Below are 13,988 nucleotides of genomic sequence, written 5' to 3'. Positions count from 1 at the left end.
ATAAAAAAAATGAGCAGGATGCTATCAGAAAAACCTGGAAAGACTGATGCAAAGTGAGCTGATGCAAAAGTGAAATGTACTATATACAAAATAACAGCAATATTGTAAGATGATCTGCTGCAAATGACTTAGTTATTTTCAGCAATGCAATGATCCAAGACAATTCTGAAGGACTTATGAAAAATACCATCCATCTACAGGGAAAGAACTAATGGTATCTGAATACAGATGGAAGCATATTTTGTTGTAGTTGTTCATTCCTTTTTCTAAAGTTTTTTTGTCTGCTATGTTTTGCATGACTGCACATGTATAACTTATATTGAATTGCTTGAGTTCTTAAGGGGGGTAGAGAGGAAGGAAGAAAATTTGGAACACAAAAGTTTTTAAAAATCAATGTTACAATTTGTTTTTACATGTAAGGTGGGTAAATTTTTTAAATAAATAAATACATAATTTTTTTGGGGAAAAAAAAGGATAGCATTACACAGGTAGCTATGGAGAAGACATTGGCTATCTATTATCCTTTTTTTACTTCAACTAGTCCATCTTCTTTTCTGGTAGTATATGTCTTTGCCATATTTTGGTATATTTTTGATACATAATTCTTCCTTGGTAATAAGATACAGGTTTCCTCACTCCAATCCATCTTTCACTAAGTTGCCAAAGTGAGTTTTAATAAAGCACAAGTCTGATCACATGATTCATTAAACTCCACCTACTGAGACCTTTCTTGGTCCTCCTGCCCCCCCCCTCCGGGCCCCCCAGCATTGCTTGCCCTCTGAGATTACCTTGTTAAAGGGCCCCCTGAATTTGTCCTTTTGGGTTGATGTATTTTTCAGAAACACTAGACCCAGAGCATGCAAGAGGATGTGAAGAGGCTCCTCCCTCCCTAACATAATTTGATGTTCACACACCAAGCTGGACTCGCTATGTGTTCTTAGGAGTCAAGATAGGCACCAGTCAGTCTGCACTAGACTGAGAAACTGCTTTTACAAGTGGGAACCTTGTAGATAAGCAGACCATGCTAATCTTCATGGTCTAGCAGTTCCCAAGGGAAAAGAATGGTGCTTTTGCCAGTGCCTTACTCCTTCCCTTGGGAGGGCTTTATTCCTTTTCCCATCCCTACTGCTCCTTCCCCCTTCCCTAGCTGCTCCCATTTAGGAGATTTCTGTTTCTTCCTCCTTCCTTTTGTTGTAATTTCATAAACATGCAAGTTTCTGTTTGGATTGTGAACTCTGCATTTGCATTAGGGTTCCACATGCATGTTCATTTCTCTTCTGATATATGCAGTTGCGATGTACATCTCATGGACTTCTGGTATTGTTTTCTGCTTAACACCTTTAATGTACACTGCATATATATTGTATTTACATAGTTATTTGTAGACAGCCTTTAGTTACCTGCAAATGCACCCATGTTTCCAGCCTCCAAAAAGCTTCATTTGATCCATCCATTCTTACTAGTTAATTCTTCTGGGGCCAAATTTCTTGAGAAGGCCATCTACAAAAAGGGCCTCCACTGACTCTCTCACTTTCTTCTCTACAATCTGGCTTCCAAACTCATTGTTCAACCAAAACTGCTCTCCAAAGTTACTATGTCTAAGTTGACAAATTTAATAAATAGCCTTTTCTCAATCCTCACCCTTACTGACCTTTCTGCAGCCTTTGACACTGTTGATTGCTCCCTCTTCTTCAATACTCTCAATAAACAAAAGCTCCAACTATGCTAAGCACTGAGAATGCAAATAGAAAAAAATCACAGTCCCTGTCCTCAAGAACCTTACAATCTGATGGGGGAAGACAACACTCATAAGGAAGCCGAAAAGCTGGGGGGTGGGGGAGGCAGGAAGTACCATGGGAGGGGTAAAAGCGGGGAGAAGTTAGAGAAGTCCCAAAATAGTGCAACCAGGATTTGAAAAGAAATGTTTTAAACTATGAGAGTTCATGGCTCCACCTTCTGATCAGAGGGGCAGAGGGAGGTAATAAGGTGTGTAACATTTAAAATGTTTCAGAGACATCATTTCTGGATAATTTAATCATTTTATTAATAAGGTCAACAGGTTATTAATAAAAGGAAGGTCATTTGGCCATCTTTCTTAGACCAAGGCCCACCATGGCATTGGGGGAGTCTCAGTTTATACACTCTTCAAAACAGTAGGTGGTCCATCAAACAGCAATCAAATCTAATTGGTTAATGTAATTGGAGGTGGGCTATATTAAAATGAAGGGCAATCTCTTGGATAGGGAAAGTATCTCTAGGCTAGACCACCCATAGCTTTAGGCTATCTATTCAAAGAATATATACTCCACCCAAGCCTGAGCAGAAAAAAGTAGGATTCCCCTGCCTAGATTAAATTACTACAACAAATTGGGTGGGGGCTCACCAAGATCAGTCAATGCAATCTCATTATCAGTAATGTCCTTCAGACTGAACTCTTAAAGGACATTAGAATGGGAGACCTCCAGAGATATTGGTGATTAATAATCATTCCTCACAGATGGGTGGAATACTAAGGCTAATGGAACTCTCTAGGTTTAGTGATACCATTCTTACCCTATCTCCTACCTATCTATAAATACTCCTTTTCAGCTTCTTTTCTGGATTTTTACCCAGGTCACCCTTGTGAAGTGTCCAAGTCAGGGCCACTAATAGTAGAGATCCTCAAGGGCTCTGTACTAGGCCTTCTTCTCTTTTTCCTCCTATACTATTATAAGGTGATTTCATCAGCTCCTATGGATTGAACAGATTATCATCTCTATGCAGATGTTCCTCAAATCTATTTACCCAGCTCTGATCCCTCTCAGGACCTTTATTATCACATCTCCAATTGTCTATTAGACATCTCTAAGAGGAGTCCCATAGACATCTTAAAACTCAAAATGTCCAAAACAGAATTTCCACTCTTCCTGTCCTAACTTCACTTTAGGTGTTGGGGGTACCACCATCCTCCTAGGCAACCTAGCTATAGCTAACTCCTCACTGTCTCATCCTCATATCCCATCTATTGCTAAATCCTGTTGATTTTACTTTCACAACTCTTGTATACATCCCCTTCTCTTGAAATTACCACCAGGATGATGTTGGTCCTCATTGCCTCACACCTGGATTACTGAAAATAGCCTGGTGAATGGTCTCCCTGCCGTGAGTCTCTTCCCCACTTCTGTCCATCTGTCCTCCCAGCTATTTTCCTAATATGCAGATCTGACCATGCATGCCACTGCCCTGCCCACATCAATCAATGGCTCCATATTATGTCCAGGATCAATTATAAAATCCTCTGGTATTCACAAATCTTTATAATTTATATCCCACCCTACTTTTCCATTGTTACACCTTACTCAACCCTACTTACTCTAAGATCTAGTGAGACTAGCCTCCTTGATGTTCCTAACACACTATTATAACTCCATCTCCCAACTCTGGGCATTTTCAGATGACTGTCCTTCATGCCTGGAATTCTCTTCCTCTTCCTCTTTACCTCCTAGCTTCCCTTAAAGTCACTGCTAAAAGCTCACCTCCGATAAGTAACCTTTTCCAATCCTCTTTAAATCTTATACCTCTCGTTAATAATTTCCAATTTATTCTGTGTATATCTTTTTTGTACATAATGGTTTGAAGGTTGTCTCCCCTATATGACTGTGAATTCTTGAAAGGGCTGTCTTTTGCCTTTCTTGTATCCTCAGCTTTAGCACAGTGCCTGGCACATAGTAGGCACTTAATGTTTATTGACTGACTACATAAACCATCCCTGAAACACTGAAAAAAAGGACAATAAAGGAAATAAGAATAACCTCCATTGGAAGAGGTTTCAAAGTAAGCAGTCAACAATATTTAAACAAAAAATAAAGAAATTCTATTCACAGTAAAATTGGTGTTCCAAAGGGATCAGTAAAACAGGCTTATGGAGAGGCCAAGGAAAAATAAAACTTTTTTTCACTTATGGCAGTAAGTATAAATAAACAATGTAAATAAGTTGTATATATGTTTGCTTGTTGCCTCTCCCACAACATATTAAAAGTTACGGACGAAGGTCTCTAGTGCACTAGGTAGATCCTATATGAATGAAGGCTGTGTTACGGAATAAGATGGGTAAGAATTAGACAGGAGAAGAAAGTATAAATGAGTTGCAATCTGCAATAACCCAAAGTACCAAAAGTATGTTTGAAGTCAAAGAATACTAAGTCTCATTTCAAAATACAGGATGGAACTGTTATAACTTGGCAAATGGATTTTGTTCAGTAGAAGATCTGAACTTTATTAAAAAAAAGTAAATCCTTTTTTTTATCTTTATTAGCTTCCTAACAGCTCTCTGCTCCTCAAGCAATTCATCTTTCACAAAGCTGCCAAAATAATCTTCTTAAAATACAAGTCTGACCATATCACGCACCGTCTCAAAAATCCTCAGAGGCTTCCCATTGCTTCTAGAATAAAATAAAAATTCCTTAGCCTGGAATTCATTTTCTATTGTTTTTAACAATTCTCACAATATAGCAAAAGAACATTAAAACTACAAGTCTGGGGGCAGCTAGGTGGAGCAGTGGATAGAGCACCGGCCCTGGAGTCAGGAGTACCTGGGTTCAAATCCTGCCTCAGACACTTAATACTTACTAGCTGTGTGACCCTGGGCAAGTCACTTAACCCCAATTGCCTCACTAAAAAAACAAACAAAAAAAACCAAAAAAAAACCCCTACAAGTCTGTACAGAATTAAATGTCCATTTGACATTTTAGTTTTTGTCACAAAACTTTTTGGTTTTAATTGCAATTGTCAAGAAACAGCAGAATCTTGGAATGTGCTACTTTATCTTGAGCTTTAAAGAACCAATCCTTGTCTGGGCAGCTAGATGGCGCAGTGATAAAGCACCGGCCCTGGATTCAGGAGTACCTGAGTTCAAATCAGGCCTCGGACGCTGACACTTACTAGCTGTGTGACCCTGGGCAAGTCACTTAATCCCAATTGCCTAACACTCCCCCCCCCCCAAAAAATCAATCCTTGTCTTCCTTCAAGGTTGAGTACAGATGCTACCTCCTCTGTAAAGATTTCCAGGATTCACTTATTAGTGCTTTCTTTTCTCAAATTACTTTTCAATTAATGTCTATTTTTAAAAGGTTTTGCTTACTGGACAATCGATGAAAGAACAATTTTATATATTCCTATGATACCCAGGCTTAACGGATAGAGAGATAACCTTAAAGGAAGAAGACCCAGGTTCAAGGCCCTCCTGTGGCACATTACATACCGGATGTGTGTCCATGACCACGTCATTTTATTTCTCTGTTCTATGGTAGAGAGGGGTGGCTCTGACCTGGTAGAAGACATTTCCTCAGGGGAAAAGTTCCTGGTAACAATGAAATCACAGGTCTATCCCTATCCCTATGATTTCAATAATGCTGGCAAATCCCTCAAGTTCCAGCAATCAAGCAAAATTTAAACAACTAAAACCCAAAGGAAGACCTGGACAGGAAGACTCTCTTCTTTTGTTTTTTAAAGAAAAATATATTTAAGCAAAGCTTGTTAAGAGTAATTATCCATAGTATTTCAGGGCAAGCACAAGCTTTTAAGGATCACCATTTTATATACTAGAATGTTCTGAATTGGTAACCTCTTAAGTTGATCCCCATCAATGTTATAGCACTTTTTTGCAACACAAATTTTAGTTTAGTATACTTTGTCTTGTATTAATCATAATTCACGTGTATTGGTCTTTTATGTTATATTGTATCATGTGTGGAATATTGTCTCCCCTAAGTAAGTCTGGAGGGGGAATAGTTTTTTGTTTTGTTTGTTTTCAAATGGGCTCTCAAATAACAAAGATAATGCTGTAGGCAAATGAGAGGTACTAGCAAAATACTACTAAAGTAAAGAATTGTATTGTTGAAATTTCAGAAGTGGTGGTTTCCCCTAGCTTTAGCACCCACTGAAGTGTTGATAAAAAAAAATGCTTCAAACGAAAAAGAAAATTCATCCATGAAAAAGAAAAAATAATTACAATTTAACACAAATTAAGATCTCATTCTTCAAAAGAAAAAGAAAAAAAAGGAAAAGGAAATTCACCTGACACGGAAAAATACAACTCAAGACAAATTAAAATTTCACTTTTCAGGCACTTTATATAAAAATTAAACTACCACGTTTTAAAACCAGGAAGGCATTATTTGAGATTTTTCCTAACCTTAAAGTGTTTTTTAAAAATAACAACAAAACCGCTCATTTTGGAGAGGCAAAGAAAAAAAAAGATAAAGGGAACCATACAAGCCACAAATTCCGCACGAATTTTTCACACATCATAAATTCTCTATTCTAATGAGACAGCTCATAGTTCATAGTTCGCAGATAAGCACGAAGGAAATACACACACTTCTAATTCTTTGTATCAATTTTGGGGGAAAGATACCAAAAGTATTTTGGTTGTTTGCAGCTGCGTTAACAGCCAAAGACAATTAAATGTGTGAAGGGGGTTCTGTCGGAGTAACACTTGTCATTCACACACCTCCTCGGGAGGGAGGGTCTCGAGTGTTTGAGGAGCATTAATTAAAAAGAACTAAAAGCGTCTCTGGGTACGTAGAGGGAGAGCGCTCTGGTTGTGCCATTGGTCCCGCGGGGGGCGGCGGGGAGGCCTGCGTGGGCTCCCTTCCCTTTCATGTGCCTCGGACCCACGCTCGCAGCGGGACGAGCGACAGTCACTTACACTCTGCGGCCTCACCCCCTCCCCCCGCCGCATTCTCTTAAGTTACAGACTACACGCGGCGCTGATCGGCACTGGTGGAGGAAGTTTCCACACTGGGATGATAAATCCCAAGCCACCCCCTCTCTGCCCCCCACACCGGCCCCAAGTTCAAGGTTTTTCATTCCAAGGTCCCGGCTCAGCCACGTGGAAAATGGGGTAGCTTTCCATCGGACGTGCAACCCAGGTTTCTAACAGTGTCCTCGGGCTACAGATACTTTTCCCCACGACACGCGAGGAGAAAAGGCCCTGAGGCGGTGGTTCCCCCTCACCACGCCGGGGAGAAGGGAGACAGTGCAGGCGGCGATCCGGGGGGAGGACAACCCCTCCCTCCACTTTTTCTTTACTTTGGGGTCTCCGCCTCGGCCCCTCACAAGCCTCGACGGCAGCTGCCCCCTCACTTTCGGCCTCCATGCTCCCCAAACTCCCCTCACCCGACATTCGGTTCTCCCTAGCTATCTCTCACCTGGGCCCCGGAGGCGTCCACAGGTCCACGAGCCACTCCTACGTCTCAGCAACGCGCTTCCTGATTGGCTATCAGAGGCAAGAAGCCAGCTTTCTATTGGCTGGCCATGCTGCCGGGGGCGAGGCGGGGGCGGGGCAGGGCTGGGCTCCCAGAGTTCCGCTTGGGTCAACACCGCAGAGAAACAAGATGGCGGCCTTGACAACCGGCGTCTACGGTGCCGGGCCAGGAGGAGCCGGGGACCAGAGGACGGCGGTGGCAGCTACGGCGGTGGGAGGCGACGAGACGGACAGCGGCGGCGGCTGCAGCTTCCGCAGGAAGGGGCCCGCGCCCGCGCCCGGGGCCGGCGGCGGCGCTCGGCTGCGCTCCATCGCAGGGACGCGGCCGTCGGTGCGGAATGGGCAGCTGCTGGTGTCCGCCGGCCTCCCGGCCCTGGACCAGCTCTTAGGTCGGTCGGTCGGTCGGTTCAGAGCGGAGATCCGCGCCGAGCGGATGGATGGGGGGCGGGAGAGAGGGAGGAAGGCCCAAGGCCGGGGTGGTTGGGCTGGGGTGGGGAGAGGGCGAGCGAGAGCGTCTGAACGCAGGGATGCTCCAGCCGGGAAGTTCTGGTACCCACCCTGAGGTTCTCCCCCGACCCAGATGTTCTCTCCGTCCCCAGCCTGAGAGGTGCCTCCCAGATGTTCTCTCTTCTCCCCCCCCCCACTTGAGAAAGTCTTCTCCTAGATGGTTCCCCTTCCCCCAGATGTTCCTCCCCCACCACCCTCAAGCCCACCTCCCCAACTTGACATATTCCCACCTTCCCCCCAGCCTGAGTTATTTTCTCCACTGTTTCTCCAGCCCAAGCTCAGATGTTCTTCACTCCCTCTCAGGCGAGTCGAGTTCCCCCCACCCCCATTAGAAGTTCTTCACTCTCTCCTCTCCATACTTGGATGTTCTTCACCGCCCGCCCCCCGCCCAAGGTGCTCCTGATTCCCGTCACTCAGAAATGTTCTTCACTTCTCACTCACTCACTCACTCACTCACTCACACAATCTCTCTCTTCCCTCTCTTTCTCCCCTCTTCCTTCCCCATCCCCCAGTCATTCTTTACTCTCCCTCAACCTGAGATGTTCTCTTCCCCCACTCCACACCCATCTGAAATAGACTCATCCCAGCCTGACATAGACTTCACTCCCCTACTCACCCACCCCCAACCCAATTCACCAGCTGTTTTCCTCTTGGAGCTTGGACATTCCTGAGAGCCAAGTCCTGTCACCCTGAGTGAAACTGTGCCTGCTTCATGCACTGCCTGGTCTGGGCACCGAAGACCTCCTAATCCAGAGCCCACTGATGTGATCTGGGCCAAGACACTTTCCCTGCCTGGACCCCAATTTCCTTACCTGTAAAACTGAAGGGATTGGATTGGGTGATCTCTAAATTAGGTGACCTCAAAATCTGTCATCTTCCAACTAGTTAGTTTCCTTACAGAGAGAAAAACAAATGAACTCCTCTCCCTCTCCAGGCCAGCTGTGGCTCTAACAAGCATTTAGTAACTTTAAATGAACATTCACATGTTGGGCCTTTGGGCAAGTTCTCCCACCATTAATGGGGCTTCCTTGTCATTTTCTACAGTTTCATGTCCAGGGGCTCTTTCAAGCCATAAGCTTCAAAGGACAATCTTTTTGCCTTAGGTAGATTCTAGGTGCTGGATTTGATCAGATTTGTCTTATTATGCATTTCTTTTAAAAGAGTAAACCCAACTCCTTTACTTTTTTTTCCCTCATCTTCATGGAAGCTTGAAGGAGGAAAAGCTTATTCTTAGTTCTATCTTTGTAAGACATAGGAAACATAGGAACACAATCTACAATTGGTAGATAGCAGAAAGTGGAAAGGATGGGATTAGGAAGATGTTGTTGTTTCTAAGTAAAACAAGTATAGATTACTCCAGGCTGAAATGTCACTTCATCTAGACTTAAATGTTAAATCTTCTGTATGTTTAGTGTTTAAATATATATGCCAATCTTATTCCTGCCCTTCATTTGTTTTTTTCTCCTTTAAAAAAAAAAAGACTGGTACCATTCAGATGTTAAGTTTAGAGCTGAGGAAAGGGAAATCAGCAACTAAACAGAAGGAAGGACATAGTTAAATGCTTCTGTTCTTTCATTTGCATTTCTTAAAACCTGCTTATTCTTCTGTCCACTAGTATTTTCACTCAATGGCTTAATCCTGTTATTAGCTTCCTGACTATCATGATAAGGGAATAGAAAGTGATCCAAATACATGTTCATAGCAGATCCTAATGTTTATTTAGGAAATTAACCCAACCATGCAAACTCTATTTTTTTTTCTCTTGTGTTTCTCATTTTGTATTTTGTCCAGTATTTGAACTTAAAAGTTGGAAGCTATTCCATAGGGCTAATAATTGTCTAACATGGGTGAGTAACCTCATTCATGTGGTCCAGAAACTGCCCAAACAAAAGTAAGGAGTATAAAGTCACATTTATGGTTTTTTGGTTGTGATTCTCCATCAACAGCAATATGAAGAAAAAAGAGATTATGTAACAATTAGTACCCTTTAGTATAAATTTTCTGAATCCATAATATTTTTCCTGTTAAGGAATTGCTAATTGAGCATTTCAGTTTCTGTGGTATGATTTTTATCTAGTTCCTAGAATTGCACTACACAGAATCATAAGAAATATATTTATCCTCAGAAAAGTAGTTAATTTTTTTTGTTTTGTTATACACACTTTCAGATTTCATTGTGTGGATACTGATGTTGCTAAATATCACTTAGAATATAGCCATTCTGCATTTAGTAATAATTCTTTTAAATATTGTTACTTTTCATATTCACCATTTCTCCCAGTTTCTTCTGCTTTCTTCTAGAAAGAGTATTTTGCAGCATGGTTTAAATATTGAACCTTAGATTAACCATTTTAACTAAAATATTTACAGATAATTCATAAAATGCCAAGTGTTATCCAGGAGAAGTAGACCACAGCAAATGGTTGCATATATGATGAAATCGAAATCCAGATATTAATTAAAAACTTTTTCAGACTTTGTTATGCTAAGTTATTTTAAACTAGCATTTGGGTATGACTCCACAATAAGCCCAACAACTCATGTGAAAAAATATTGATTACAGTGAATAAAACAAGTAAAGGTTGTTTAATTAACAAGAGCTTTTATTGAAATATATTTTGCATGTGTGCTTTTGTCTCCACAGAAGTGGAAAGTAATTGTTCTATTAAGAAAAATTACTACATTTAGAACAACTGTTGTATATAAATGATCTAGTTGCTATTAACTTTTCTTAAGTGACATTTTTGTGATTGATATTTTTGTGCTCTGTATGGCCACTGTGAAATAAGCAATTTACATTTGTTTTCTATTAAAATGTTACGTAAAAGTGAAACAAAATTGGCTGCTATTGCATTAAATACTTCAATGTTAGAAGTTTCAAAAACGTGACTATTGAGTGTTATTACTCTAAAATGCATGTTGTATGATTCAAATTGTGACATTAGCATGACATGACTGCAAGTGTGACTCAAAATGTAATGGAAGGAGGATGTTATGATGTCAGGATGATGGGAATATACTGTGACATTATTATGATTGCTGTATAAGTACTTTCTTGATTACCATGTAACAAGTAAATATGTTGTAATATTACTACCATGCAATACAGTGAAATTTGACTGCACTAACTCCATGATGTCATTGTAATTTTTAGTAGATTTAAGCATAGATGCAAAATATATTTGAAAAGTATTCCACAACCTTGAATGTTATTCACTTGAAGAATATGCTAATGTTTCCATTATCTTCAAAGTAGTCTGTAAATTCTAAAAATTTACTTTTCACTTAAAATATTTGAACCAAATGTGTTTGGCTTTACAGCCAGAGGTCTTAATTTTATGTAAAATATCCAGATTTAGTGAACAGTTCCTGGGTGTTTTCCACATAACCTTACCCACTCCAACCACACTATCCACATCCTCCCTCTTACTTTCCATGAAAACATTTTACTGCTGTTTTAAGAAAAGCAATAAATAACGTCTCAATCTTATGGGATCGGGAAAAAAAATTGATGAGTGGTATGCTTTCAGAAATATTTTTCATTTCTTTAAGTGAAGGTTATATAGTTAGACTTCTACTTTTTAAAGAATTCCACTTAAGCTTCAACTTTTAGCCTGTGAAAATAGTTAACCAGTTCAATTCTCCAAGAGCTAGTTGTGGTTCACATTCTTTCTTGACTTCCATATGTTCAGGTGCACAACAAATGACAGTTATTTTTTTTCTTAGCATCTGGAGCGGTAACTTTTTTTTTTGGTGAGTCAATTGGGGTTAAGTAACTTGCCCAGGGTCACACAGCTAGTGTTAAGTGTCTGAGACCGGATTTGAACTCGGGTCCTCCTCACTCCAGGGCCGGTACTCTATCCAGGAGTGGTAACATTTTAAAAGCAAACTAGTGGACTGGGAAGATTGCTCCTCTAGACAGAATCCTGTGGGTTCGAATTATAACAGCAATATAGGAGAGAGGAGGAAAGACAGAGGCCGGTTCTGCCTGCTTCATGTGTAATACTGTATTTTAATCTCTAATATGTGGGGACATTGGGGCTTTTACTGTGCATTTGGGGAAAACACAGGCTAGGATGTTTTACTTTTGAACACAACAGATGAGATGGATTCTAAATTGAAAGAACATTCCCTTTTAATATGAAATTACTAGGCATAGTCTCTAAAAAGTTATCTTTTCTAGCTTTTTCTATTTCACAATGCATACTTGTTCAGTTGATGGCTATTAGATAATAAGAAGGATTGAGGTTTTCCTGTTACTCTGTGGTTGAGAGAGAATAACGTAACTTTAAAATCAGAACAACTATAGAATTTCCCATTTTTATATCTACCACTAACACCAATTGACTTAGGTGAATACCTCAGGTCACATGGCCTCTCAGTTATCATCATTCACTACCCCAGAGTTAGGCTGACTGAGTCCAATACAAATCTGGTTTTTGATTTCAACTAGACCTGCTACATGCTAGTACTTTCCCTCTTCTCTGATGGGTATGGGTACTGCCATGCTCCCCATAGCAGGAATTCCATATCTCTTCTAAAGCCTTCTCTATCACCTCCCCTCCTTCATCAGAGAATTTTAGTATGCTCTGATGAAAAAAAAAAAAAGTTATGTCCATTGGAAATGGGAGCTCCCTTTCCTCCCCATTTCCACCCTTGACCCCAGCAACATCTTCTCCTTTGCTTGAGTCTTGAAGAAAGAATGTAGTCTGCTCCTTGCCAGTGCTGCCTCTTTTACCTTAGTCTTTGATCCTCTTACATCCCTAGGTGCTTGCCCCTTCAATTACCTACCCCCTTCCCCTAATTTTTATTCTCTCCATAACTACCATTTCCAGATTTGCTTCTATCTGTTCCATCTTTAGGAAACCTTTCATTGAACCTACTATCCTCCCAAGTTATTTTTCTTAAATCTCTCTTCCGTGTAACAGTCAAACTCAAAACCAAAATCTATCCACTCCTTATCTTCACTTTATTACCTCTCATGTTTCAACTCCCTGTAATTCAGCTTAAATCCTCAGTGTGTTCCCTATGATTTCTTTTGATAAATACAGTGACTTTTTCTCACATCTTATTTCTGACCTCCCTGAAGGATGTGGCACTGATGACTTTACACACTTTGTGGGTAACGCTCCTCATCCCCTTTCTGCACACGTTCTGCTCACTGGGTTTTCATGACAGTCTTCTGTCATTCTCTACCTTCCCATCAGACTGATCCTCAGTCTCTTGCAATTCACCATCCATATCCAACCCCGTCTGCATGGGTCCTCTCCTCTCTTTACTTTTTTTGGGGGGGGTGAGGGGACAGGACAATGAGAGTTAAGTGACTTGCCCAGGGTCACACAGCTATTACGTGTCAAGTGTCTGAGGCCGGATTTGAACTCAGGTCCTCCTGAATCCAGGACCAGTGCTTTATCCACTGTGCCACCTAGCTGTCCCCTTCTCTTTACTCTTAATGCTCTCATAAGCTCCCATGGATTCAATAATCATTTCCATGTAGATGATTCCCAAATCTATATATACAGTCCTCTTCTCTACCTTGAGGTCTGGTCATGCAACTCCAGCTTCCTGCTTGACATTGCCACTTGTATATCCCATAGTATTATCAAATTCAACATGTATAAAAAAAGATATCATCTCATACCCTAAGTTCCCCTGCCCCAACTTCCCTGCATCGTTTTTCCTGTCATTCTGGTTTGTAACCTAGGAATTGACAAGTATTTTACTCTCATTCATACACACACACACACACACACACACACACACACACACACACACACACGCCCCATATTTTATCTGCCAGTTTTGTAGATTCTATTTCCTCAACTTATCTCACATCCATCTCTTTTTTTTTTACCATGACTAACTTAATCTGGGGTCTCATCATCTCATATGGACTATTATAATAGCCTCCTAATTGATTTGTGTCCAGTTTCCTCTCTAATTCAGATTCCACACAGCTGCCAAACTGATATTTCTAAAACACAGAACATCCTTTTCAGGATGATTACATAAACATCATTTGCCCTCATGCACTCTACACTTCAAGCCAAACTGTCCAGCTTGCTTTATGAAATATTCAGTCTACAGCCTCTGTAAACTTAACACAAGTTGTCCCTCATGTTCTCCTTCCTCAACTCTGATTCTTGGAATCCTAGATCCTTCAAGGGTTAACAAAGTACAGTCTCCTACAAGAGGCTTTTCCCCTATTCCCTGTTAATGCTCCTTCCTCCTTTCA

The 13,988-nt window shown here is 40.9% G+C and overlaps 2 protein-coding genes across 10 annotated transcripts in view; one reads left to right on the top strand and one right to left on the bottom strand.

Moving 5' to 3' along the window:
- Positions 1–7,327, bottom strand: part of IMMP1L (inner mitochondrial membrane peptidase subunit 1) — a 100,575-nt gene extending 93,248 nt beyond the window's left edge. For 4 of the 9 annotated variants that reach the window (XM_043969897.1, XM_043969904.1, XM_043969898.1 and 1 more), the window contains exon 1: positions 7,191–7,248. The gene's annotated coding sequence lies outside the window, so the exon portion shown is untranslated. Of the gene's footprint in view, positions 1–7,190 lie in introns of all 9 variants that reach the window. The other 5 variants (XM_043969902.1, XM_043969899.1, XM_043969896.1 and 2 more) reach the window with 5 other exon arrangements.
- Positions 7,328–7,361: 34 nt separating this feature from the next.
- ELP4 (elongator acetyltransferase complex subunit 4) overlaps positions 7,362–13,988 on the top strand; it is a 242,931-nt gene continuing 236,304 nt past the window's right edge. Inside the window, 1 exon segment of the mRNA XM_043969894.1 lies at positions 7,362–7,635. Within this exon segment, the coding sequence (XP_043825829.1) occupies positions 7,377–7,635 (259 nt within the window). The 5' untranslated portion in view covers positions 7,362–7,376.

This window comes from Dromiciops gliroides, chromosome 6, assembly GCF_019393635.1.
Source record: "Dromiciops gliroides isolate mDroGli1 chromosome 6, mDroGli1.pri, whole genome shotgun sequence".
Lineage (NCBI taxonomy): Eukaryota > Metazoa > Chordata > Mammalia > Microbiotheria > Microbiotheriidae > Dromiciops > Dromiciops gliroides.
The sequence above is the reverse complement of the archived record's forward strand: the minus strand, read 5'-3'. Positions and strand labels throughout refer to the sequence as shown.